General features: G+C 40.7%; 1 protein-coding gene across 2 annotated transcripts; it reads left to right on the top strand.

Annotated features, from left to right (window-relative positions):
• On the top strand, positions 1-26,169 carry STX16 (syntaxin 16). 2 transcript variants are annotated; one of them, XM_083357441.1, is made up of 8 exons: positions 1-631; positions 9,492-9,599; positions 13,913-14,053; positions 16,179-16,341; positions 16,443-16,534; positions 17,426-17,569; positions 20,206-20,286; positions 22,130-26,169. In XM_083357441.1, exons 1-8 carry the CDS (start codon positions 551-553, stop codon positions 22,232-22,234), a joined length of 915 nt encoding a protein of 304 aa, XP_083213567.1. In that variant the 5' UTR covers positions 1-550; the 3' UTR covers positions 22,235-26,169. The 2 variants fall into 2 exon arrangements, with proteins under 2 accessions (XP_083213567.1, XP_083213568.1); XM_083357442.1 differs by lacking the exon at positions 1-631 and adding an exon at positions 4,703-4,724.
• Positions 26,170-27,453: the final 1,284 nt, after the last annotated feature.

Genomic DNA, 27,453 nt, shown 5'->3' with positions numbered 1-27,453 from the left:
TGCAGTCGGGAGACAAGCCAAGACTAGGGGACGCCGGAGAGAGTCGGGGCTAGTCCCTTCCCTTGCGTGGCCTCTGTGCCCTGCCAGCGGCGGGGAGGAGGAGGGAGAGAGCAACCGCAGCGCCGCCCCCGCGGGAAACCTTGCAAGGCGCCAGGCTTGCTTTTGGGGGGGGGTGCTTGCGGGAGACTAACACGGGGGGGGGCGTCTAGGCTCGTGGGCTGGGGAGCAATTTCCCTTAGGATCAGGGCTCTTCTTTGGAAGGAGCTTCGGTCTCCGGGCAGTCCGGTGGAGGGGCTGAAGAGCGCATGGGGAACCCTAGCAGGAAAAGCCCGCCCGGGAACCCCTTTGCAGCGGCTTCTGGAGAACACCGGGTGCCGTTTTAAGAACCGGGTCCCGCGGGAAGCCTTGGAAGCGGCCCTTTTGGTGGTGGTGGTGGTAGTAGTAGTAGTAGCTCCCTTGGGGTTAGGCTGAGCGGGGGTGGGGGAGCTCCTGCAGGCTCTCAGCGAAGCGGGCGAGGGGTCCTGGAAGGACCTCTAGGAAACTTTCAGGCATGGCCACCCGGCGTTTAACAGACGCGTACTTGTTGTTGCGGAACAACGCGATCCAAAGCCGGCAGCTGCTGGCTGAGCAAGTGAGTAGTTACAGCTCCTCCGGTCCTCTGACTTCACGTAGCATGGCTGCTGCGGTGAGTCTCCCTTCATCCTACTGTATCCCCACGTGACCGCATGTTTTGTGTGCCGACCGCTTAGATCTCAAGCATGTCTTTCCGGGGTCCCCCTCCACCCCCTTTTCCTTGTCTTAATCCTCTCCCCTTTTCTCCAATCTAATGGGAGCTGGTTGACCGAACAGGTTTATTTCGCCTATATTTTCCAATCCTCCTATTTTATGCTGGGCAGCGCTAGCATCCATGCAGGTGGACTTACTAAATGCACCTGGTCAGCTGCTGCTGTGTGACACAATGCTGGATTCCAGGGGCCCGATTCAGCCAATCTCTTATTTTGCTAGTGCAGGGTGCCAGTCTGGCTGGACTCATAAAAAGGTTGGGACCGATTCGTGGATGTTACGGGGATCCAATGGCTGGGTTATGCCGTCATAACAACTTTTGAAGGCCCATCTACTGGGAGAACAGTGGGCTTCCTTGGGCAGATGGTTGGCCCCTGCAAGAAGACTGCTAAATGTATACAGGCCAGGGATCCAATCCAGCAGGGCACGTTGTTAATAATAACCACCATCACCACCAACAATAATAATAAAGTTGGAAGGGACCTTGGAGGTCATCTAGTCCAACCCTCTGCTCAGGCAGGAAACCCTATACCATTTCAGACAAAATGGCTGTCCAGTCTCTTAAAAACTTCCAGTGTTGGAGCATACTTTTTATGTTTTTACTGTACTTTGTGATTCCATAATAAATCTAATGCTAGGCTTTTTCTAAATTCTATACATTTGTTGTGAAAAACATGATCTATAAAGATGAGGTCAGTTTCAGTTTTTAAACAGCTAAGGATAATAACAAAGTGACCAGAAATAGAAGATGCCTTTATTGCCTGGGAAGTAAATTCATCAATGTTTAATTCATGTGTATGTGGTTTTTTTTTATGAGGGGAAATGTATTTCTTCCCCACTTTCTAATCAATAGTACATGTATAATGATTATTATATAATGCAAAATGATCAATCCTTATTCATCCCATCAACTGAAACTGCTTATGGCTAAGTATTGGTTTGCCTTAGAAACTATGAGACTTGAAATAGACCTACCTGGCTGGTTTCTTTTACTTTTGATTTGCCAGTTCACCTGGCAAGGATACTCGATAATCATTTTTCTTTTCTCTTGAACACACTCGGAAAAAGTCAGATTTTTTTTTAACAGAAGCATTTTATGCCATAACCATGGAGGTGGCATTAGAAACTAGTGAATACTTATCACTATGTTGGAAATATTTGTGTGCACCTAGACTGTGTTTTGTGGTGTTTGAAATGCCTTTTATAAATTATACAGGTGGATATACAGGGGCAGTTAAAATTAATGTGGTCCTGTACTTTCTCATGCCATCCTTTAACCAAGTGAGTGCCCTTGAACAAGCCTCTTGACTGTCTGAAACAGCCCATTTCAATTTCAGAACAGACTGTTGAAGTCAGGATGTTTCTTCTAAGGGTGGAATACCCAGTTTCAAACTCTTAATATTTCTGGGCACAACTATTTAGACGCATAATGGGGAGTTTCAGGCTCAGGGTAGTAGTAATACAATATACTTTGAATACCTTCTGAAAACTTAGTATCTAGTATCAAATATAGAAGTTAGTGGTGCAGATAGCAGTAGCAATAGTTTATGTGATTTGGTTGATATAGTGCTGAAAGGGTCACATGTTTCTTGAGAGTGGATGAATGAAAATTATTACTATCTGAGGTAGAGAATATCTAGTTTATCTTCAAATGTTTTTGAATTAGACTAAAGAAGGGGTTCTCAAATTCTTCGCCTCACTGACCCCTCCATGAATTTTCTAGATTGATTGTTGACCCCCAAACATTATTTGTATTTGAAAATTTAATAAATACTACTTTAACTTTTACCTTTTTTATCTTTATTATGAGTAATAGCAGCCCCTTGAATAGTCCCATCAAATCTTGGGATTGATATTGACCACTTTGGGAAACCCTGAACTAAAGAAATGTTTCTTCCTCATCCTTTATTTACAAGGATCTGCTAATACAGGCAGTGTCAGCTGAATAGAAGTGATCCTCCTCTTAGGACCCTAACAGAGCCTAGAATTTCCATCATAAGTCATGACAATCATAAGTTGAGGCACCCATGTGACCACACCTGAGTTTGCAACTGAAATTTTAATAAAATAATCCACCACTTTCCTCCCCAGCAATTAATTGGGAGGATGTTTTCCAATTTACTGTGTTTTAGCTGGCAGTATAAAAATCTTAAGAGGTTTAAGCAGATCCATTATCCAACCATCCCTCCTTAAGTAGCTGATTTCTGCATTGTGCATTCAGAATAGTTGTTGCTATTTTGGTCTTGTAGTATTTCCAGAGTTATTCCTCCAAGTGATTCAACTGAATTGACTGAAAATGCTGTGTAAAAATAACTATGGAGTTCACAGCAGTTTTGAAATGCTAAAGAAGAGTATAATCAATTAAAGAAGACTATAAAACAATAACCAGCTTAATGTAAAAGGCATGCTACATTGCACACAGCTTTTGACATGGACTATGCTCTGTGGGTGTGGTCAAAGGAGCCAGTTGAAGCCATCCAGTTGCTTGAAGAAATAGCTGAATAATCCTGATAGATTAAATTTATAGACTTATAGCACTGAAACAAAAGTGCTATAAAACAGGTATATTAGTATTAAAGAAAGACAGACAGGTATCTGTGCAGAATAGAGCAGCATTCTTAGTAGCAGAAATTATTGGAATGAACTAGATTGTTAATAGAAGTATGGTCAACAACATAAACTGACAGGCTTTATATGTCATCTATCATTGTTCCAGCATTAATGAAGAGCAGATTAAGAAGCCTTTAGGATGGTATCCATGTCCATTTACATGAACAAATGTGCTTTCCTTTTAGTTTTTAAACTGACCTAGTTCCCCCCAGCAACATCCCTATATATTGTGCTCATTTCTCATTTATTTTTTGACCTGCTAGAAAGGAGGATTGGAGCTCCACTTGGTTCAGCAGGCAAGAAACATACAACTAAACTAGGGATGGAAGTTGTGACTGGACAGTAAAATTGTAGGATCGAAAGTATCCTCAAGAATTCATCTAGTCCTGCTAATTGGGAAATTTATTAGTGCAATTCTCTGTGTAGAGAAACCTTCTTCTTAAAAATAGTAACAGTACTGAATGTGACAAATCTTCTGACTCCCAACTTGACCACACTTGATTCTGAAGCTAATTCCAGTTTAGAGATTGGTTAATGAATGCTGCCCATACAGGCTTTCTGTAATGAATAATCTGCATGTAATCCGCATGTAATCTTTGATTTTTTTTCCTGTTCCATTACAATGTTGTCATATGTGCTTAAGCCGATGGATTCTTTTTAGATATTTCATGGCTACAGAGTTTAAATCTTACATTTTAGATCCCTATATATTGTTTTAACGTTTATAGTGCATTTTAATTGAAAGTTTGTAAGTTGCCTATAGTCACTTTGGCAAGATAAGCAGCATGTAAATTTGGTAAATAAAGAGCTGTGTTATTTTCAAGCGTCATGTAACTGAATTAAGTTGAAATCAGATCCCCTAAACTTGGATTCAATGAACAAGTTGGGATTGAATGATTTTTTTTATTGGCTAGGTTAAGTAGGTTAAGCTCTATCATATTAAGAATTAGCAATTTATACTGTTTGTGAGAGTCTGCCTTGGTTTTCCTTTTATTTCCTTAATGAACTTTTAAAAAGTTTGTTATGTAAAGCTCCTAAAATGTGCATTTCTTTACAGATCAAGAACTTGATTAGAAATGTATTGAAAGGAAAAATACAGTATGCAGCTATTCCCCAAGTTGAATGCCAAATCCACTTGAAAACTGATACTGCTTTAAAAGACTGTTTTCTGTGATAATCTGCCAATGTTGATCAATAAAATACTTGCATTCCTTCAACTGACTGTACCCTGTGCTCTGTCCTATTCTTTTTGTTTCCCTCTCTTAAAATTTTTGCTGTCTCTATATGGATGGGCTGATGTGATCAACAAACCATCTCAGGAGCTGGATGAGGTATAGTGCTGTTTGTCTAATCTGTTCTTTCAAATAAAATGTAATTCAAAGTTGCCTTGTCTGGCAAGACAACTACTGCATTTAACTTAGGGTTATTCCTTCTGAGGGTTTTCCAAAGAGAAACCAGAAGGCTGATTTGCAAATAGTTGTCTGGAATTTGTCTCTGATTTACTTCATTTCCTCACTTACTGTAATATGCATGGATACCAAACTGGCCAAGATTTAAAGTATTTCTGTTTAAACCAGTTATGTCCAATCTATGGCCCATGGATTGCAAGCAGCCCTTGACAGCTAGTAATGTGACCCCCACAAAAGAGTAACAAAAAATGAAGTTTGTTATGTATATACAATGACTATATTATTTATGCGGCCCAGACAATTCCTCTTCATTCAGTGCGGCCCAGGTAAGCCAAAAGGTTGGATAACCACTGTATTTTATCACAGCCTTCTTCTCTGAAATATTATAGCTCAGAGTGATTAGTGATTAATGCCAAGGGGTGGGCTTTTTTTTTTAATCCCATTTATATCCCGCCCTTCTCCGAAGACTCAGGGCAGCTTACAATCTAAGAAGCACAAATCAATGTGCTTAGCAATAGCCTTCATTCTATGTATATGCCTGTTTATTAGGGCTTTCGCCCCCCCCCCTCAAGGAGCATTATTACAAAGTCAGCTTATTGCCCAACAATCTGGGTCCTCATTTTACCTACCTTGGAAGGATGGAAGGCTGAGTCAACCTTGAGCCTGGTGGGATGCGAACCTGCACTAATTGCAGGCAGCTGGTGTTACTTAAGGAGGCATTAGCCCACTGCCTCCACCAAGGCTCTTTATATAGCGAACCTTAGCGTTATGCTTGCTAAACATATATAGCAAGCATAACAGGAAATTAAAATTTTTAGCGGTGGAAAGTCCAGACTAAATATTCAGTCTGTTTTTCTGAGTTGATTTCCCAAGTTTTAGGACGATAATCCTAAGCGCCCGTACTCTCTGGTAAATGTGCATTGCTTAACTACCATGCTTGGTATTGCACAGTACATTTGTTAGTTCAGTTATGTGCTTACTTGCCCTTCTACTCAAGAGATAATGTTGATTTTGTTTTTCTCCTCACGGGCGTCGTGTGAAGCACTGTAGCCTGAGTACTACGGCACTACTGTATTTAGTATTTAGACTGAGGAGAGTGAAAGCTGTTTGTCTGGTATATTAATAAATTTAAGTCTTCTGGATGTACTGTTCCACACCAGTGCCTTAATAGAAATGTTATCAGAAATAATACTTCTGGGGCTTTGCCCCAGACAAAGAGAGAGCATGGGCAGGGAATAATACCTGCCCCCTGGGCAAGGCTCTAGGCAAGGCCTATGACTGTTCTCTGTGTATATGCCAGGAAATCAGCACAACCTAGCTGGACCCTGCAACCCATATTTAAGAGTCCAGACAATTCTTCCCCAGGGCAGAACCAGCTCAGTTATTTTGCTGCTACCTTGTGCTCCTGTCCCAACTGTAAAATGCCATTGGCACAAGAGGATGTGAACATTTGCTGTTCATCCAGGCATTTATATTTAGAAGACCAAAAACTAGTGCTGGCTCTTGCCGCAAACATTTTCCCTTTTACGTTAGCTTCTAAAGCTCTGGATGTATAGAGAGACATTTTACTAGCTTAGCTTCAGCATAATTGCCATTTCCTTTTTCTAGAACTAACTAAAGCCTAAGAATACTGAAATGTATTAACTGGCATGTTGACTTGGAAATGAATGAAAGGTAGAGTTTTGACTTTGCAGGTAGGTTTTGATTCTTAAATATGCCGCTAGGAAGATGTGAGGGCCAGTTTTAAAAATGGAAGTGCCACTGCAGATGGCCCAGCCCAAGGGTAGGCAACCTCGGCTCTTTTATGACTCATGGACTTCAACTCCCAGAATTCCTGAGTCAGCATAGCTGAGCCGAGGTTGCCTACCCCTGGCCCAGCCTATCTAATATGGTGGATTGCTTTAAGAATTCCTTAACATTTTCTCAAACCAGGAGCTAACAGGATCTGAACAAAAGCGGTTGTAAACTATAAATAATTTTAATATATCAAGCCTAGCACTTCCTTTAATTATAAAGCCAATTGTAGATTTTTATATAGCTTCCTGAAGAAACAATGCCCTTTCATAGATTGTATTGTCAGAAGCGGCCAGCAACTACTTGTCCTTAATAAGCAGACGTTGCCTGGATGTTAAACGAAAGAACAGTGCCAAAGTAACTGGGACCCAGGGCTAGTTAAATTCTCAGACATGTAGATTAATTTGGAATGAATGCCCAAAACCAACTCCTTCTATCCTGTTTTTTTCCACTGAAACTGGGTTTCAGTTTCATTCATCCTTTGTGACTTAGTGTGCACATCAAGCTGAGTTGTTGTTTATTAGACCATGACTTACTAAATAAATTATATTAGAATGGTTTTGTCCATCATGCTATGCCAAACCTCATTTTGGCTTAGTCCAATGTGTTAACCCAGTCTACTAGAATTGCGCTTTTTAAGATCCCATCATTCCAAAGTCTAAGAATGTTAGATCAAATACTGTATTTGCTTCAAACTCAGTCTTGGTTTAAGCCAGTATGGAGGTTATACCTACCTACCGTATTTCCCTGGAAAAAAATGACCTAACCAGAAAATAAGGCCTAGCATGATTTTTCAGTATACTGCTAATATACGCCCTATCCCCAAAGTGAGCCCCAGTTAAGATAATTAGCCGGACGGATGCATTTACCATATTTCCCTAAAAATAAGACCTAACTGTGGACCCAGATTGTTGGGGGCAATAAGCTGACTTTGTAATAATGCCACTGGGGGGGGGAGTGAAAACCCTAATAAGCAGGCATATACATAGAATGAAGGCTATTGCTAAGCACATTTGATTTGTGCTTAGATTGTAAGCCGCCCTGAGTCTTCGGAGAAGGGCGGGATATAAATGGGATTAAAATAAAAATAAAAAAACCAAAAAACTGGAAAATAAGCCCTAATGCGTCTTTTGTTTTTTATGTTTTCATTAGTTTTATTCATTTATAACATAAAATGTGAAAATACGAGAACAAACAGTAGAAAAATGGAAAACAAGATGTGAAGAAAGGGAGGGGATGAAACAAAAGGCATTGATTTCCGACTCTCTGTTGCAATAAAATCAGACATTAAAATGAAATCTCAACTTTTTACATTTCTATAGTAGTATGCACTAGCCACTTCTGTATCAGCAAATTGATAAAGCCACAAATAATAATATAATTTTTTCCATCTCAAGCACAAAGTCCAGAAACATTTCCCAAGTAGAAACAAAAGTACTTACGTTCTTTTCTTTTATCGGCACAGTCAATTCGGCCATCTCTGCTAATTCCATCAGCTTTTGTAACCATTTGTCCATGGCAGGAATCAAGGCATTCCACTTTTGTGCATAGAGCAATCTTGCTGCCATCACCATATATAAAAACAGAGTTCTGATTTTTTCCCCCCCAGTTCTCTTTCCATGAGACCCAGAAGGAAAGTTTCTGGTTTAATCTTAGCCTGAATGTGTCTTTTGGAGTAAAAATTAATATAAGACCCAGTCTTATTTTCGGGAAAATATGGTACCTACATCTTCAAAGATCTTTTTGATGTCTTGATGATGGATATACCGCTAAGCTGGACATAAAATGTTCCTTGGTCTTTGAAAAGGAAATAGTAAAATAAAGTCATACTTTTAATAGTTACCAGTCTTGGCCCAAAATTATTTATCATATATTAACCTCATATTAGCCTCACTCCAATTGCATAAAAAGCACATGTATGTCTGAAAAGTAATATAGAAAATAACAAAAGCTGAAATAATTTTTCTCTACTTTGTTTTCTTTATAACTTTTTGAAGGTGTCCAAAACTAAATATTTCTTTATTAAATTCCTGTATGAGCTTTCCTTCCATTTGGCCTCGTGTCACCACTCTAAATTCTTCAAGCCCTTCTTTTTCCTTGTGCATCTGCTTTTCTTGCCTAACTAGATTTATTTTTTCAAACTTGGCTTCCCTTTAAGTAAAACTCTGCATTTATATACAATATATTTAACATCACTGTGAAGTGAAGCTTGGCTTGGGAATTTGTTTGTCAAATGATATGAATGAGTCATAAGTTGAAATATTTTAGGTATTATGTACAGAGCCACAGCTTTACCCTTAAGCCAATGGCTTTCATTTAAATCTGAGAGAACTTTGTACATCAGCTTATCTACTGGAGAACTCTATGATTTCCTGCCATAGAACCCCTGCAAACTCTAGGATGCATGTTTGTTTGCAAGTATGATGGTCAAGTTTGTAGATTCCTATAATCGTCTCACATGACTATTTCAGTGAATATATTTAGTTCTTTGCAAATCTAAATTAAAATGGAAAACTGTAACGGTGGGCAGATTTCACCATTTCTCTATCATTACAGATGCAGAAACAGTTTGGTCTAGTGCAGGGGTTTCCCACCAGGGGTGCGAGACAATATTCCAGGGGATGCAAAAACTTGGGTTTTCAAAATTATAGTGTATATGCATAATTCGTTGCCCTTATTTTGAACTTTTGTAAGGGGTGTGAGAATATATCAGAAGTTTTCTAGCGGTGTGGGGTATAGAATAGGTTGGAGCCGCTGGTCCAGTGGTTAAAGCAGCAGGCTAAAAACCTGGAGACCATGAATTCTACTTCTGCCTTAGCCATGAAAGTCAGCTTGGTGACTTTTTCTCATTTTGATTCACAACAGTCTAAACACATTTCTTACATTTTTCTCCAGCTTGCAGATGATCGCATGGCGCTGGTATCAGGTATCAGTTTAGATCCAGAAGCAGCTGTCTGTGTATCTAAGAGGTTGCCTCCCAAGTGGATTAATGGTATAGAAGAAGTGAGTCAGTGTGTGTGTCTCTCTCTCCCCCTCCCTCCCTCCCCTCCCCCCCTCTCTCTATATATATACATATACAGTATATATATATATATATATATATATATATATATATATATATATATATATACATATGCTATATATATATATATATATATATATATATATATATATATATATATATATATATATGTGGATCCTTGGTTTTTCGGGTTTTTCCCCGCGTAGAATTAAAGGTGTAGGCGCAACGTTTCGACGGAATCCCATCCGTCATCATCAGGCTTTAGCTTCCTTCTGGGAGAAGCATGTGGCTGTTTGTTCCTCTTTTTTAAACTGCCAGAGGGGGTGTGTTCTGTGGAGGTGTGCTCTGATTGGGTAGGGGACCACTGCCTATCTAACACATACTTCATCTACAATGGACAAAGATACAAACAAATGGAAGGAGCACCCATGGGATCACCCCTCTCACCTGTCATCGCAAACCTCTACATGGAACACTTTGAAACCCTCGCTCTAGAAAAATCCAACCACAAACCCAAACTCTGGCTCAGATACGTAGATGACACCTTCGTAATCTGGCCACACGGCAAAGAAAAACTGGATGACTTCCTCATACACCTCAATAGCCTACACCCCAAAATACAATTCACCATGGAAACAGAAGCTAACAATCAACTTCCCTTCCTTGATGTCTTAGTCTACAAGAAATCCAACGGCTCCCTAGGACACACTATCTACCATAAAAAAACACACACAAACCGCTATCTGAACGCACTCTCACACCACCACCCAGCACAGATCAACTCCGTAGCCAAGACACTCATCTCCAGAACAAAACACCTAGCTGACGAACAACACCTAAAAACCGAACTACACACTCTCACTAATGTACTAACAGCCAATGGATTCCAAAGAAACACGATTACCAACTTAATCCGAAGAGAGACACCCACAAAAACCCAAGACAAAGAACAAGAAAATGGCAAAGCCCTCCTCCCATACTTAAAAGGGACCACAGACAGAATCAGCAAGGTCCTCCAAAAACACAACATCAAAACAGCATTCTACACAGACAGAAAAATATCCACCATCCTAAGAAACCCCAAGGACATAATTGGGTTAGAAAACCAAGGAGTATACGAAATCCCATGCACCACCTGCCCCACCACATACATCGGACAGACCAACAGAAGAATAAGTGCACGCATTGAAGAGCACAAAAACTCACTCAGAAAGGGAGAACAAACTTCATCCCTGGTCCAACACTTTGAAGCCACGGGACATGAAATTGATTTTAAAAAAACCAAAACTATCGCCAAAATTGAACATTTTAACAACAGAATAATCAGAGAAGCCATTGAGATAGAAAAACGCCCCCCACAGCATGAATAAACGAGATGATACCTCTCGTCTACCAGCCATTTGGAAACCCGCCTTGATTGACAGACGAGGCCCAACCACCAAGAATGATACCAGACCCAAACTCATGATAACATCACATGACATCACCACCACACAACCATTCAAAAAGCAAATCCGAACCCACAACGATAAAGACACACAACCACAAAACAGAAACCTAACTACAGCTGCAACATCAGCCACTTTAAACCCCTCCAAACCACACAATAAGCAAACTGACACCCACTATAAAAACATGGCACCACCACAAACACGAAGCCGAACAAAAGCAGCACAACTCACCAGCTCAGGTCTGGAGCTGGCAGCTGAGACCAGCCCATCCACTCAGAACACCCCCTCACCCAATCAGAACACACTCACCATTCAAAACACACTCCCACCCAATCAGAACACACTTGGTCCCCTACCCAATCAGAGCACACCTCCACAGAACACACCCCCTCTGGCAGTTTAAAAAAGAGGAACAAACAGCCACATGCTTCTCCCAGAAGAAGGAAGCTAAAGCCTGATGATGACGGATGGGATTCCGTCGAAACGTTGCGCCTACACCTTTAATTCTACGCGGGGAAAAACCCGAAAAACCAAGGATCCACATACAGGCACCCGCGAAAACCTCAGAAAACATATACCGTATATACTTGAGTATAAGCCGAATTTTTCAGCCCACTTTTTGGGCTGAAAAATTCCACTTCGGCTTATACTCCAGTCAACAAAAAAAACTTACCGAGGACTTGTGCGCGGCCGAGGCTTTGGTGCTTCCGGGATTGCGCGCACCTCTCCCAAGCCACCGCCGTCCGGAGACCTGCCGAAGTTTGGGGAGGTTTGGGGAGGTGCGCGCGCACCTCCCCAAACCTCCCCAAACGTCGGCAGGTCTCCGGATCTCCGTGCCTTGCCTGCCTGCTTCTTTCCGCAGCGGAAAGAAGCAGGCAGGCAAGGCACGGAGATCCGGAGACCTGCCGACGTTTGGGGAGGTTTGGGGAGGTGCCCAAACCTCCCCAAACGTCAGCAGGTCTCCGGATCTCCTCCCCAAACCTCCCCAAACGTCGGCAGGTCTCCGGATCTCCGTGCCTTGCCTGCCTGCTTCTTTCCGCTGCGTGATATATATACGGTATGTGTATATATATATATATATATATATATATATATATATATATATATATACAGTACATATACATATATTCTGGAAAAGCAGTAGTAAAAATTGGCAGTATTAATGTGTTTACTTAATTTTTATCTTTCAATGTTTAGGGCAGAATGTAAAATTAGAAAATAACAACAACAATAATAAAGTTGGAAGGGACCTTGGAGGTCACCTAGTCAGCCTGAGTTATAGTTATAGTGTTGAGTTATAGTTTAAAAATACTCAGTAGGAGTACACGATACCCAAGTAGCTCCACAAAATAGTCAAATCAGAATTTGCTTTTTACAATTCTTTACAGTATTTCAGATTTTAAGAGAGAGAGGGACGGGGCATAATAATTGGTGAAATACAGATAGTCTACGACAGGTATGCCCAACACGCAGCCCATGGGCCAGATGCGGCCCGCACCAGCCACGTCCACCCCAGCCCTGCAAGGGCAAAAAAACCCAACCCAATAAGTCACAATATGGCCCGCGATGCAATCGGGCTTGACACCCCTGGTCTACCAGTTACAACAGTTCATTTAGTCACTGTTCAAAGTTACAACAGCACTGGAAAAAAGTGACTGTTTTTCACAGTTATGACTTTTCCAGCATCCCCATAGTCATGTGATCAAAATTCAGATGCTTGGCAACGGGTTCATATTTGTACTCTTGCTGTTTCCCAAGGTCATGTGATCACCTTTTCTGCAAGGTCAATGGGGAAGCCAGATTCACTCAACAACCGGGTTACTAACTTACCATGAACTACAGTGATTCACTTAACAACTGTGGCAAGAAAGGTCGTAAAATGGAGCAAAACTCACTGAACAAATGACTCGCTTAGCAACAGAAATTTTGGGCTCCATTGTGGTTGTAAGTCAAGGACTATCTTATCTGCATGCCATTTTATTCTTCCATCTATAAAGGAAGAGAGGTTTGGTAGGGGAATCCACTTGATATTTGCAAAGATTCAAGTTGCTAGCATTAGGGTTAAAGACAATAAGATTCCTAAGGAAATAGTTGGAACTATCTTGCTGACATCGCACTTAAAAAGGAATGAGTGAAATTACAGGTAGTCCTTGACTTGCGACTACAATTGAGCCCAAAATTTCCATTGCTAAGCAAGAGATTTGTTAAGTAAGTTTGCCCCATTATATCACCTTTCTTAGAGTTTTTAAGTTAAGTTAGTAACATGGTTGTTAAATGAATCTGGCTTCCCCATTGACTTTGCTTGTCAGATGGTTGCAAAAGGGGATTGCATGACCCCGGGACGCTGCAACCGTCATAAATAAATAAATGCCAGTTCCCAAGCATCTGAATTTTGATCATGTGACCAGGGGGATGCTGCAATGGTCATAAGTGTGCAAAACAGTCATAAGTCACTTTTTTCAGTGCTAACTTCAAAGTCACTAAATGAATAGTTGTATGTCGAGTACAACCTGTATTTCATCAGTCTAGTTTTGACTGAATTCAGTTTCTTAGTCAAGACAGTGAAAAATTAATTCAGATCAAGCATTTTGGAAGTGATCTGAACCCAAATTATGCTGGGTTTTTCCCTCTGTGGATCCAACCCTAAGTCTGAAAAGGGTAAAAAAGAATCCACTTCTGTGTATATAGTTGAAACTGAATAGCATTTTTCTATAAAAAGCCAATGTGATCTTTTAAATATAATCAAGTTCTTTTAACTTTTCTGTTGTCTGGAATGTTGTCTTCTCTTAAGTTTCTTTGTTTCTAATTTTGCCCTTATTTTTTTAAAAAAATTTCATTTTAAGATTCAATATGAGATATCCAGGATAAAACAGAAGATGAAAGAACTAGCCAGTTTGCATGACAAGCATTTAAACAGACCGACTTTGGATGACAGCAGTGAGGAAGAGCATGCAATAGAAATAACCACTCAAGAAATTACACAGGTGCCACTGTAGTTCTCTTTTTAAAATCTAACTGGGTTTTACCAAATGCAGATATGTGAGTAAGTTGCCCTAAGCTCGTTTGGATAAAGTGAAAAATTCAGCAGTCAGAAGTCAATTTTGTTTGACTTCTTAAACATTTTTTTTAAAAAAATTGCAATATTGTACTAATATATGAACATAGATGTAATTTTAAGGAGAAAAATGTAAAGATTTTAAGCATCCGCAGTCAAGAATTCCAGTCAAAATGCATTTGTGTAGATTGATGGTAATGGAAAAAAATGTTATCATTTTAAACAATGGAGAGCCAATTTGAATAAAACCGTGCTTAAGATTCTATGTTATAGATTTAATTGTTCTGCTGGTGCAGCTATACATAATTTAAATACCACTGATGCAAATAAAGATTTATTTCAGCTTAACAACGTTTTGCAACAATCTAATGAAGAAGAAATTGAAGTAGTTTTGGGGGGGGGTTGCCTGGGTTTATAAGACTTGGGAAAAGGTTGTTGAATAATTTTCCCACTTTTCTTGAAGGAAAAAAAATCAAACACACTAATACCAGCAGAGATAATAGAAATTTGGTTAGAAATCCCCTGACACTAAATCTACCTCATCTCCTGGATTATTTTGCTGGGCTAGTGTTGGAAACCCTAAAGCTACTTGTCTTTGGGGGTTTCAATTTCTCACAATGTGACCAAATGTCTGGGATTTCTCAAGCCATGAAGTTCATGGCTCCACAGCAACCATGGATTTGACCTACGTCATTGACAGTCCAGAACAAATTGGAGGTTGCACATTGCACCTGAGTTTTTTTACTTGGGGCAAATGTGGCATGATCTGGTTTTAGAGGACATTACCATCCATCCATTGCCCTGGTCAAATCACTTTGGCTTGCTGTGGTGATCCCCCACTTGTTTAAGATTGTTGTGTCTTACTGGGAAGCAGTAAGACCCTAAGACAAGGGCCTTCAAACTTGGCCCTTTTATGACTTGTGGACTTCAACTCCCAGAAGTCATAAAAGGGCCAGGTTTGAAGACCCCTGCCCTAAGAACTTCTATTGATTTATTTATTTTATTTTAATTCCATTTATATCCCGCCCTTCTCCGAAGACTCAGGGCGGCTTACAAGCTTAGCAGTAGCCTTCATTCTATGTATATGCCTGCTTATTAGGGCTTTCACACACACACACCCCAAGCGGCATTATTACAAAGTCAGCTTAATTGCCCCCAACAATCCTGCTTATGGGGATTATTTTTGCTACAGTATCTTGCTGGCAGATAAAGTCACTCAGATCTACTCCCAGTTGAAATCCAGTGGGCAGGTCCAGTTGAGCTTCCTGGAGTTATCTGGGGAAAGTTTGAGACTGATTCAAAAGTGGACAGAGTTCTCCGGATTGTGAACCTAGCTACCTGTGTGCTAGATCCAGGTCCCACCTGATTGGTCAAATCTTCCTGAGATGTTGATCTTTGACTTTGAGGTTGTTTCCCAGGTTTTGAAAGAGGTAATGGTCTACCAGCTCTTCAAGAGACCATTGGTGGACCCAGTGATTCTGGAAAATCTTCATCCAGTCTCCATCCTTTCATTTGAGGAAAATGTTGTTGAATGGCATCTGCTTCCTGCACTATTTTGAAACTTTCAAAAGAGCCTGATCAACTGTACTTAGGCTCCCTATTATACTCAGTCTGGATTTTGTTTGCTCTGAGGTATATATATATTCTCTTCTGTTGACTTCAGTTATTCTCTGCACAGTGAACAATCACCAGAAACTCAGCACAAATAATTACTGTGAGATTAAATTAAGTTAGCCTTTAAGGCAGGGGTCTTCAAACTTGACCCTTTTATGACCTGTGGACTTCAGCTCCCAGAATTCGTCAGCAGGCATACTGGCTGAGGAATTCTGGGAGTTGAAGTCCACAAGACATAAAAGGGCCAAGTTTGAAGACCTCAGCTTTAAGGCATAGTTGAATGTAGCTACAGCTCTAGAGGATAAGCTTACTTGAGTTTAAAAAAAATAGTTTCTAGGCATTTCTTTTGGTTTGTTGTTGTTGTTAATTGCACCAGGAATGCTTGCTGCTGTTTCCCTATAAAAATGATTAGTCTTCTCTCTCTCTCTTATTTTCCCCAGCTATTTCACAGGTGTCAGAGAGCAGTCCAGGGTTTGCACAACAAGTCGCGAAGCTGTACGGACCAAGAGTGCCGACTTCTGAAGAATGTTGTGTATTCCTTAGCTCAGTCTCTACAGGACCTCTCCACCAGCTTTAGGCATGGGCAATCTGACTATCTCAAACGTAAGCAATGCACCAAATGCAGCCTTTTATTGCAGGGCACCTTCCTTTCTTTCCTTTGTGGCTGGAAAGTCTTAGTGACAGCAGTCTTCTTGTTCTTGTAGGCATGAAAAATCGAGAAGAAAGATCCAAACATTTCTTTGACACCTCAGTCTCCCTCATGGATGATGGGGAGGATATGACCCTCTACGATAGGGTAGGTAGTTAACTGAATTATATGAATGAAAAATACAAAGCACCTGGTATTCATTTGCCTGCTATGAAGGTAATGACTGCATGCAGCCGTTAAGGTTTAGTGCAGGCGTGTCAAAACTCACAACGTCACGTTACGTCACGCGATGTATCACGACTTTTCCCCCACTGCCGGCAATGGGGTGGGCGCGGTTTTAGCATGACGCATCCGGCCCGCGGGCCGGGAGTTTGACATGCCTGGTTTAGTGAGTCTCTTTTTTATTAAGGTGCAAATTTTTTTTAGAAGAGACGAACTTTTGAAAACTACATACTATTTGCTAGCATGCCAAAGAATCAAAAGTACCTTCACCACACTCCCTTTTCTCTCTCTTGTTTCCTTTCTGATATTTTTCTCTATTTCTGATTGTCCAGCAGGCTGCAAGGGAAACAATAAATCACTCTTGCAGGTGGGCTTTAGAATTAAGCCGTCAGTCCCATATTATCCCCTGGCTTAAGGCTGATTACCTGCTGCTAAAAAAAATTGCACTTGCTCTCTAGGATCTCTGCCCAAAATCATCCTCCTAGTTGCTGGAAAAAAATTGTATCGCTTTTGGATTTTTTTAGACTCTTCATTATAAACTGGAACTCTCCAAAGGTGCAACTGGGCTTAAAAGGGCTGTCCTCGTGCCACAAATATAAGCACTTATCTTTTTAAAAGAAAACTTTTAAAGGAAAGATTAAAAACATGGCGGGGGGGCGGGAAGAAAAGAATATTTTGAAAAGTAAAGGAGGACATTGGATTGTGTGTTTGGCTGGGAATCTATGAGTGTACAGTTCAGTTTGAAACCTTTTTTTCCATATTGAATGATGGAATGTTTAGCTATTTGGCTAATCTGGCGTTTTTTGTTTTAATAAGGGTTTTACAGATGACCAGTTAGTATTAGTGGAACAAAACACTGTGTTGGTGGAAGAGCGGGAACGAGAAATTCGACAAGTTATACAGTCCATTACTGATCTTAATGAAATTTTCAGGGATTTAGGAGCAATGGTAGTCGAACAGGTAAGTGGCTCGTTGATATCAATGCTATTTCCATCTTATAAGATCCTGGGTTAGTACATTGTACAGGTAGTCCTCGACCTACAACAGTCCATTTAGTGACCATTCAAAGTTACAACAGCATTGAAAAAGGGACTTAGGACCGTTTTTCACACTTACGACCATTGCAGCATCCCTGTGATGACGTGATCATAATTCAGACACTTAACAACTGGTTCATATTTATGACGGTTGCAGTGTCCCGGGGTCATGTGATCACCTTTTGCAACCTTTGGCAAGCAAAATCAGATTCACTTAACAACAGTGTTATTGACTTAACAATCATGGCAAGAAAGGTCATAAAATGGGGCAAAACCCATTTAACAAATGTCTTGCTTAACAACAGAAATGTTGGGCTCAATTGTGGTCGTAAGTTGAGGAATACCTGTATGTCTTCCTGGGCATCGGTTGAAGAAAAACAGGATGTAAAAAACCTAATCAAAAATTAGGTGGGCTGGAGCCAATCATATTAAAGTAGGATTATTGAAATAAATGATCTATTAGATCCAATCATTTCAATTTGGCTTGCTAACTGTGGGTAATTCTGAAACTAGTCCAAACCTAATTAAAATCAGTCATTTTATTTTGTATTTCTGTTTGTGTTTACCTTGATTAGGAATGATTAGTACTGTCAAACATTGTCCAAAATCTTGAGTTTTGCTAGGCATCTTGTCTGTAGCTTTGCACCAACTCTTTGAATACACTTATAAAGCATACTGATGGAGTCCCATGCATTCAGAGGCTACAGCTGGTGCAGAGTGCAGTGGTGTGGGCAGTTGGGGGGTGTGTCCAAGTGTGGCCCCTACAACACCACTGTTCCTTGAGCTGCACTGGCTGCTGTTTTGCTTCCAGGTGCAATTCACCTTTAAAGCCCTTCATGACATGGGTCCAGGCTACTTGCAGGACCATCTCATTCCCCTGGGATTGGCCTGCTCCACCTGTGCCAGCAGAGGAGGCCCCACCATCCAGGGTATTCTAGTTGGCAGGGGTCCAGGAGAAAAGCTGCCTCTGCCATTGCACCTAGCCTCTGGAACATCTTGCCACCCGGACTGAAGTCAGCTCCAACTCTCCTGATCTTCTACAAGAGTTTAAAGACGTGGCTCTGCCACTTGGTTTGGGACTCCAATAGGAGGGGCTTCACATTAGGGGTGGCTGACAGACTAATAAAAGATCCCCCCTCCGCCCCCCCACTCATCCTATTCTCTCTCTCCCCATATTTTAGTTAGGGTTGAGTATTTTATCTTTTTACATTATTTAGGTTTCGTAAAAGTTTATCTTTTTAATATTGTCAACCGCCCAGAGTTACCTTGTGATAAGAGGAGTGATCAATAAATCAGATAGATAGGCAGGCAGGCAGGCAGACAGACAGACAGACATCAGGAATACAGTCGACTTACAACAATTCATTTAGTGACCAAAGTTACAACAGCACTGAAAAAAGTGACTTATGACCCTTTTTCACACTTACAATAATTGCATATCCCCATGGTTACATGATCAAAGTTCAGATGCTTGGCAACTGGTTCATATGTATGACAGTTGCAGTGTCCCAAGGTCATTGCAAACACCTTTTGTGACCTTCTGACAAGCAAAGTCAATGGGGAAGCCAGATTCACTTTGACAACTGTGGCAGGACAGGTTGTGACATGGGGTAAAACTCACTTAGCAACCGTCTCACTTAGCAACATAAATTTGAGGCTAAATTGTGATTGTATGTGCCTCTCTCTCTCTCTCTCTCTCTCTCTCTCTCTCTGTGTGTGTGTGTGTTTGTGTTTGTTCAGTGGATGTGAAAGAAGCTGAAGAAAAAGCATGTAAGAGAATGAGGGCAAGAGAAAGATACTGTATTACCTAACATGCTTTAGATTGAGAAAAAGATAGTGGGAACAACGAAAAGTAAAATTGCAAAAAGCAGAGAAAATGCAGAATCATTTTGGGTAGTTGAATTGGGTCCCAGAAGAACTAATGGAATTAAAAATAAAAGTCATCAAATGATTGAAGGGGAAATTGAAGGAATATTTTTTAGAGATTTTTGTGGGAATTAGGGTGATATGTTGATGATGGAGTTTAAATGAATGGTATACAATAATTATAAATGTCCAAATAAAAATAATTAAAAGGCAGGCATAAAAACCAGGAAGGGATCATAATTTTTGCTCTTTTGTGTCCTTCTGAGAAATGTACGAGAAAGGAAGTTTCTTGTATGTGTACTGAGCAAGAAACAAGACGAGGATGAATTATCTCCCTTTGGTTCTTCAATATAGTTCTATACTGAAATATAGAATATTAAATATTTCTATACTGAAATATATATACATGTATATGTGGCTGTGTGTGTAAAATATATATACATGCACATAGACACACACATTGTTAGAGGTGTGGAGGAAAGGTTCACCAGATATTCCACTTATTTTTGTACATGCTTTACTTTCCTCATATCCTGGTTTTCCAGCATTCAGTAACCAACCCTTTAATTTATATTAATAGAAAACATTCTATAATTTAATACATACTGCATTTCAATTACTCAATCTTTATTTTCATCACAGATCATCAACATTTCAGTCTACAGAACTGATGCATATTTTTTTTTCCTTCAGGGTACTGTACTGGATAGGATTGACTACAATGTTGAACAATCATGCATGAAAACAGAGGAAGGATTGACACAACTACATAAAGTAAGCAGAAAATGTGTTTCCAATGTCCTATTCTGAATGCCACTATTTCATACTTTTGAGGAGTTTATTATTGCAATTCCAAAAATGTGAGGCATAACATTTTCTCTTTCCATGTCTATTACTTTAGAAGTTAAAAGGACAATAATGGCCACTAAAATTAAGGGAATTAGACAAATGGCTCCTATCCTAGATATCTCAATATCTAGCATTTAATGATTGTATGTTTATGTGATTACGTTTTCCTTATTATTCCACTGTGCAGTTATCCCACATGTTTCTTTGCAGTTGGTAGATGGGTATTCTACCTATTTCTTTTTACCCGCAGAACTGTAAAATAGTCTAGGGTGCAAAGGTTGAGTTCACCTTTGAGTTCATAGAGTTGAGTTCTATAGGTATTAAGATAATTCCTTATCTTATTTGTGGGATATAAATCGGTTATTAAGACTTATGCTACATATACTTATGCCAGAAAGCAAAAAATGATGTATTTATAATCTGTTTGGTACCAAACCTTCTATGGCAGTTTATATAATGAGAAATAAATGCAAAAGAAAATCTAGTGTCAACAAAACAAAGTCCAGAAAACAACAAGAGCAAAAAAGAAAAATTCAGAAAACAAAGGAAACATTAGGAATTAAGTCAAAAAGGTTTTGTCTTTAGTTCCTTGGGATATAAGAGGAGTGAAATGAAAATGCAGTCAGGCTTTTAAGACTGACCAGAAAACTGACTTCACCAGTTTGATTAGAATATGTACTGATACAAACTTTAGTAACATACCGTATTTTCGGGCGTATAAGACAACCCCCCCAACTTTTGAGATGATTTTCAAGATTTTTCGTCTTATACGCCGGAAAATCAGCGAGCCCGGGAAGGCACGCCCTCCCCTCTCACTGTGGAGGAAGCAGGGCAGGCTGGCGTCTGGCGGGAGCCGGCAGGGCAGTCCTGCACACGTGCGCGCTCCTAAAGAGTCCTCGGGGAGCCATGGCAGGCGTGTGCTCCCTGGCTGTTAAGGAGCACTCCTTAGCAGCCGGGGAGTGCGCACGTGTGCAGGACTGCCCTGCCGGCTCCCGCCCGACGCCAGATGGCTCCGCCGATGCTGCTTCAAGAGGGAAGAGCGTGAGGCGCCTGCCATGGCTCCCTGAGGACTCCTTAGGAGCCGGGGAGCGCACGCGTGCGCAGGACTGCCTTGCCGGCTCCTGCCAGACGCCAGCCTGCCCTGCTTCCTCCACAGTGAGAGGGGAGGGCGTGCCTTCCCGGGCTCGCTGACTTGCAGCCAAGCCGGAGCCGAAAGGGGCTTTTCCTTCCACCCACCCTTTGGAATAGACGCAAGAGCTCCCGGGGTCTGGCGTTTGCAAGGGGGAGGGGAAGGGGCTGAGAGGCTCTTGGGGGTGGGAAGGGAGAGTCACGTTGGAGGGGGGACTGGACTAAGGAGGCTTGAAGTTGCTTTGCAAGAACGGGGGCGCTCGATTGATTTATGTACTATTTTCCGGCGTATAAGACGACTGGGCGTATAAGACGACCCCCCAACTTTTGAGATGATTTTCATGGGTTAAAAAGTCGTCTTATACGCCGGAAAATACGGTATCCTTGAAAGCCTAAAGCCTTTTTCGCTTCCCTTATATAGGGAATGAAGGCAAAAGCCAGTCTGACTCCATTCTTTATTTTTATTTTTATTTTCCAAACTTAAAGCACATTTTTGTGCGTATTGTAGTCATCATCTCTGCTTAGTTTCTCCAAGGTCATTTCTGTGGCTCTCTACAAATTATTCCTTATTTAGAATAATTTATTTTCTGCTATCTACAGGAAAGAAGCTGAGTTAAATTCCTCTTTTCTGTATCTGCAGGCTGAGCAATATCAAAAGAAGAATCGGAAGATGCTTATCATTTTAATTTTGTCTGTCATAGTTATTGTCCTTATCATTGTCCTGATTGGTGTAAAATTTCGCTAGGCAATGTGCCAGTTATGTTTTTCTCTCTCTGTGTGTGTCTGAGAGGTAGCAACAAATTTTTGCGTGTTGTGTTTCTCCTGTTTTTGTTCCTGAGAGCAATGGTTGAGCCTGTGCTCTTGAAAGCTGCCTGTTGGATGAATGTACGAGATCTAATGGTGAAAAGTCTGTGCAATGTTCATACAGAAAACCTCTGTTTTACATGTTCAGTGAATATGGAAGGCAGTGATTTGTAAAAAAAAAAACACGTGTAGAAATGTCAGAATTTCTGAGAAAAGCTACTAAATCAGGCATTTCATTTACCCAGGCCACTGAAACTCTAGAATGCATTTTTAAAAGTGATTTAAACATTTTGGAAAGTGCTTTTAGTAAACAGGAATAATAATGTGCTTTCTACCATGACGTAGCCTACGGTTAATTTTAGGGTAAGCTGTCCAAATTGTGATGTGGACATCATTCCCAAAATGAGTTGGAGATTTTAAATATTACCTTAAACATACAATATTTCCCCTTTACCATTCTCCCCTCCAGAGTTAGTATTATTAGTATGGGTTCACAGAAATAAAAAAGGTTTCTAATTTCATTCTGTTATTCCAAAAGTGGTGTTTGGCTTTATCAATAATATTCTAATCATAGGGAGCATTATTGTTTTAAGATTATTTTTTAAATTTTGTTTTAAGATTAATTTTAAATTTTTAAATAATGCGTTTTGATTATTTGCACCTCCTCCCACTACTGAACTGAAAGTTGTTTCTCTGATCCCTCTTTCTGAATCTTCCTCCTCAAACTGAATCTGTTAATATATACAGCAGCAGTTATGCATTTCATCTTATTGTTTTCAGAATGTGAAGGGAAAAGGGCGTGGTACAATTCATACACAGTTTAAATTGGAACTAGTGACAATATCAGGAACTTCCAACTGAATAAAATAACTTTTCAGCTGTGAGATCTCAGGAGAATTTGGAATCCTCTTCAGCCGAGAGCAAATATTGCTCTGCCTCAGTATTACTTGTTGCTCTAACATAGTAGGTGGCTGTGCTGAAAAACAGTTTTTGTGATTATATATATATAATACACACACACACACACATAACCGTAACTTAAAATTGCATGGCAATTTGGGGCCCTTGGTGTTCAATCTTTTTTTTTAAGCATTCTGTACAGAAGAATTTAAAGGTTGTAGTTTGCATCTCTTTTTGCTGCGATTTAGCAACACCACTTGCCAACTTTTTTTTAATTATCTTGGATTCTTATCCATTTGATCGTGCAATAATTGCAATGCTGCCAGCGTACTTGTCACACCTTGTTTTCTTCCTTTCATCCGGTTCTTTGCATCATTCAGATTTCTTGTATCTGAGACAGGGAAACGGAAAACATAGCTCTCTAACTTGAGTCACTGGGAGATTCTGCTTGCTAAATAAAAGGAGAATCCCACATAGCATTTCTATAGTTGAAGCCCCTTTGACATAAAGAGGAGAATTGTGTTTAGCTGTTGCTGTTATTCTGTCAGTGAAGGTAAAGAAGAGCTCTTGGTGAACTCTGCTCAGCTATTTTGATTCATCTCCTATTTACAGGAGGCTGCTTTATGCCTTCCGATACAGGGGACCATTGATTGCTTCTGGGAAGAATGGAATTCAGGCTCTTTATACTATCATCTGCAGCAACAATCAGTTGATCAGGTAGATTTGTGATTTGAACAAGTTCTGGCCCAGCCAAATAGCAGTGAATAACAAGATACAGATAGCAGGAGAAATATGGAAAGTACACATACTGCATTTTATGCATGTGCAAAAATCCATTTGCTCCTTATGTACGCATAAAATAGACAAAAATATGCCAAGAATGATGGTTGCCAGGATCTGGTCTGTATTTTCTAACTGGGTAACAAGGGCCTCCTGTATTGGCTGAATATCATTCTGTTACCTAAAGCAGAATACCCGTTATAGCTGACCTCTTTCTTCTCAAAACAAGAAAAAGCTGAGCATCGGTTGACTTTAGTTTCTCCAAGATTTGGTCGAAATAACCAATTTCAGCAGGCCATATTTAACCTCCTCTTGCCATGTTTGTTTGTTATTAAAATCTTTAACCAATTTCATTAGGTTTAATAATAAGACACAATATTTATAAACTTGTATGTAAAACAAAGGGCATGATTTGGAAAAGGCCATCTTGGCTGCAGACAAAATTTATGTGTGTCAATGTGTTTGTCAGAAATAGTGTCCTTGAAGTCAAGCACGATCCTTGATTACTCTGTGGATACTCTGCTGTCACTTGGCAAATATATGAAAATGGTTGATCATTGTCTTCTTTTTTGGATGATTTCTAGACTTCCAAGTGTGGCCTACACCTTAGAGTTCCCCCTTACTTGGCTCTGAAAATATGCACATATGTATAAATATTGCAATCAATGTATCACTGTGGGTTTAATTAAAACTGGATTGATACAGAAACAGACTGACTGTCCCCTCCAAGAAGAGGACTGGGAAATAGGAGTGAAATAGGGAATCATAGAAAAAGGATTGAGCCAAGAGAAAAATGTTTTCTCTAAAGGGGATGGTGGATAGAACAAGCTGGATGTTTGGAAGAAAAAAATATTTTACTGCTAAAAAAGAACACTGCTATTCTGCTTACAGGAAAAAAAAATGTCTCTTGCAAGAGAAAAAGTTGCTTGTTTTCATGCCACTTCCCTAACCATATGTGGGTTAATAAAATAAAATTTGGTGGCATGTTACTGCCACTAAGGTTATTTGTGAATACTGTTTTGAGGTCTCATTTGTATTTCTGTCTACTGCAATATATTTTTGAAATTATCCCCAATCCACAGATTCTCTAAAAGTCTTTTAAAAAATCTTAAATCATGAGAACAAATCAGTGTAAGATATGTACATTCCAGGGGGTGGGTTTTGCAGTTTGGAAATTCCTTCTGTTCATTGATCATGGTTTCATGTAGCATCACTGTACTTTGGGAAGATTTTTTTTTAAAACTATTTAAAATTATTTATTTAAAATGCAATAGCTAAATAGGTGGGATTTTTTTCTACACTGGGGAGTCTTTGACCCATTGGTAAAAAAATTAAGTGGTTTTAACTGGGCCAAAAAATGTCAGGCAAGAGATAAGTTAGCAATTTTCAAAAGACTGGCCAGAGATTTAATCGTTCTTGTCTGCCTGATTTGGTGCTTCCTCTGTTTTGGTAGGTTTATTGCATAAAATTTACTGGGATGTTTTCTCTATACCAACTCCCCCAGCCAGCAGTCCTAGCAGACTGGGTTTTCAGAAAAACTGCTGGATGCTTTATCTCTCAGGCAATATTCTTGGTAAGCCTTTTTATTTCCTAAATAAAATTGGCTCCCTACAACCTGCCCTCTTTGGAAAACTGGAAAACCAAAGCTGAAAAGTAGCACCCTTTTATCCAAAGAACTGTTACAGACTGATTTGAACTATTAATCGGGTGAAAAAGAGATGTAACCCTGACTTTCTTGTGACCATTCACTGTTGAATGATGCTTGTGGTGTGTTCCAGAAGGTCTTCCCTTCAGCCTGCTTCAGGTTGAATGCTTTTGGGATTAGACAGGATTTAAAGCTACAAAGGAGATCTACAGCCTGCCATAGAGGTTCAGCCCTACCGCTTTGTGTATTGCTTGCCAAACAGCCTTTCAGCAAAACTCCAAACCTTGGTTGGGCGCAGAATGAAGGCTCCTGACACACCCAATTGAGAATTATCCTGAATGAGAAATCATCAACTGGATACATTGTGTACGGACTCAAAGTAGGACCAACAGTGGTTTCAAGCAATGATGGATTTGCTTTCAAAACAAATGTATTTATGGTATATGTAATGGAAGGGATCTCTGTTTTTACCCAACAATGTACAGTCTATTTTCATCCATGTCTGTGGACAATTTGTAATGTACGAATAAACTATTCAACTCTAGAAGCTAGAAGCCAATTTCTTCTCTCTTCTCTTCCTTTAGAACTCACAAGAGGATCACTTAACCTTCAGGTAGCACCATTTGCTTGTTAAAATCTAGTATTTTCTAATAATCTACTCTATTAATGTAACATAAAAATCCAGAAGTTGTGGGTGCTCCAACGGGTTTTTAAAGAAACTATTGGACAACCATTTGTCTGAAATGATACAGGATAGGGTTTCCCGACTGAGCAGAAGGTTGGAGTAGAAGACCTCCAAGGTCCCTTCCAACTCTTGTTATTCTGGGTCTACTACTCGCAGGGGGTCTCCAACCTTGGCAACTTCCAAGACTTGTAGACTTCAGCTCCCAGAATTTGCTGGCTGAGGAATTCTGGGAGTTGAAGTCCACAAGTCTTAAAAAGTTGCCAAGGTTGGGGGGGTCATTCCTCCCCTTTCCTTATTTGAAAGCTGTTGAACCACGTGGATCATCAACCTTTCTCTGAATCTCGGCAGAGGGACGTTCCTCTTCGCCTGGCACCTCTCCTACCTGTGAAATTTCTAGCTCAGACATGTCAAACACAAGGCCCGGGGGGCCGGATCCGGCCCGCAAAGTGGTTTCATGCGGCCCACGAAGCTATCCTGGGAAAAGGCAGGCTCAAGGTTGACTCAGCCTTCCATCCTTCCGAGGTAGGTAAAATGAGGACCCAGATTGTTGGGGGCAATTAAGCTGACTTTGTAATAATGCCGTTTGGGGTGTGTGTGAAAGCCCTAATAAGCAGGCATATACATAGAATGAAGGCTACTGCTAAGCTTGTAAGCCGCCCTGAGTCTTCGGAGAAGGGCAGGATATAAATGGAATTAAAATAAATACAAAATAAAAAAAGTGAGGGAACGGCCCCCACTGCCTTGGCCCTGGCCCAGAGACCCTCCTTCTGCCAGAGACCCTCAGATCTGTCCCCACTCCTGCCCAGGTCCCCATAGGCAACCTTGAGGCCAACGATGTAGAGCTGGCTACGCCCACCCAGTAGGCCATATGCACTCTGGCCATGCCCACCCAATAGGCCACGCCTACCCAGGCCACACCCACCCGGTAGGCCATGCCTACCCAGGCCGCACCCACCCAGCCACGCCCACCCGGTAGACCACGCCTACCCAGGCCACACCCACCGGGCCCCCTGAGGGCAACCACAATGCTGATGCGGCCCTCAATGAAACTGAGTTTGACACCCCTGGTCTAGCTGGACCAGACTTCAGTGAAACCTAGCTGGGCGCCCTGGAAACAGCCTGAAAGAGATCCACGGCGAAGAAGGCAAAC

Source organism: Vipera ursinii, assembly GCF_947247035.1.
Source record: "Vipera ursinii genome assembly, chromosome: 3".
Lineage (NCBI taxonomy): Eukaryota > Metazoa > Chordata > Lepidosauria > Squamata > Viperidae > Vipera > Vipera ursinii.
Note: the sequence above shows the minus strand (reverse complement) of the source record. Positions and strands in the feature narration are given on the sequence as shown.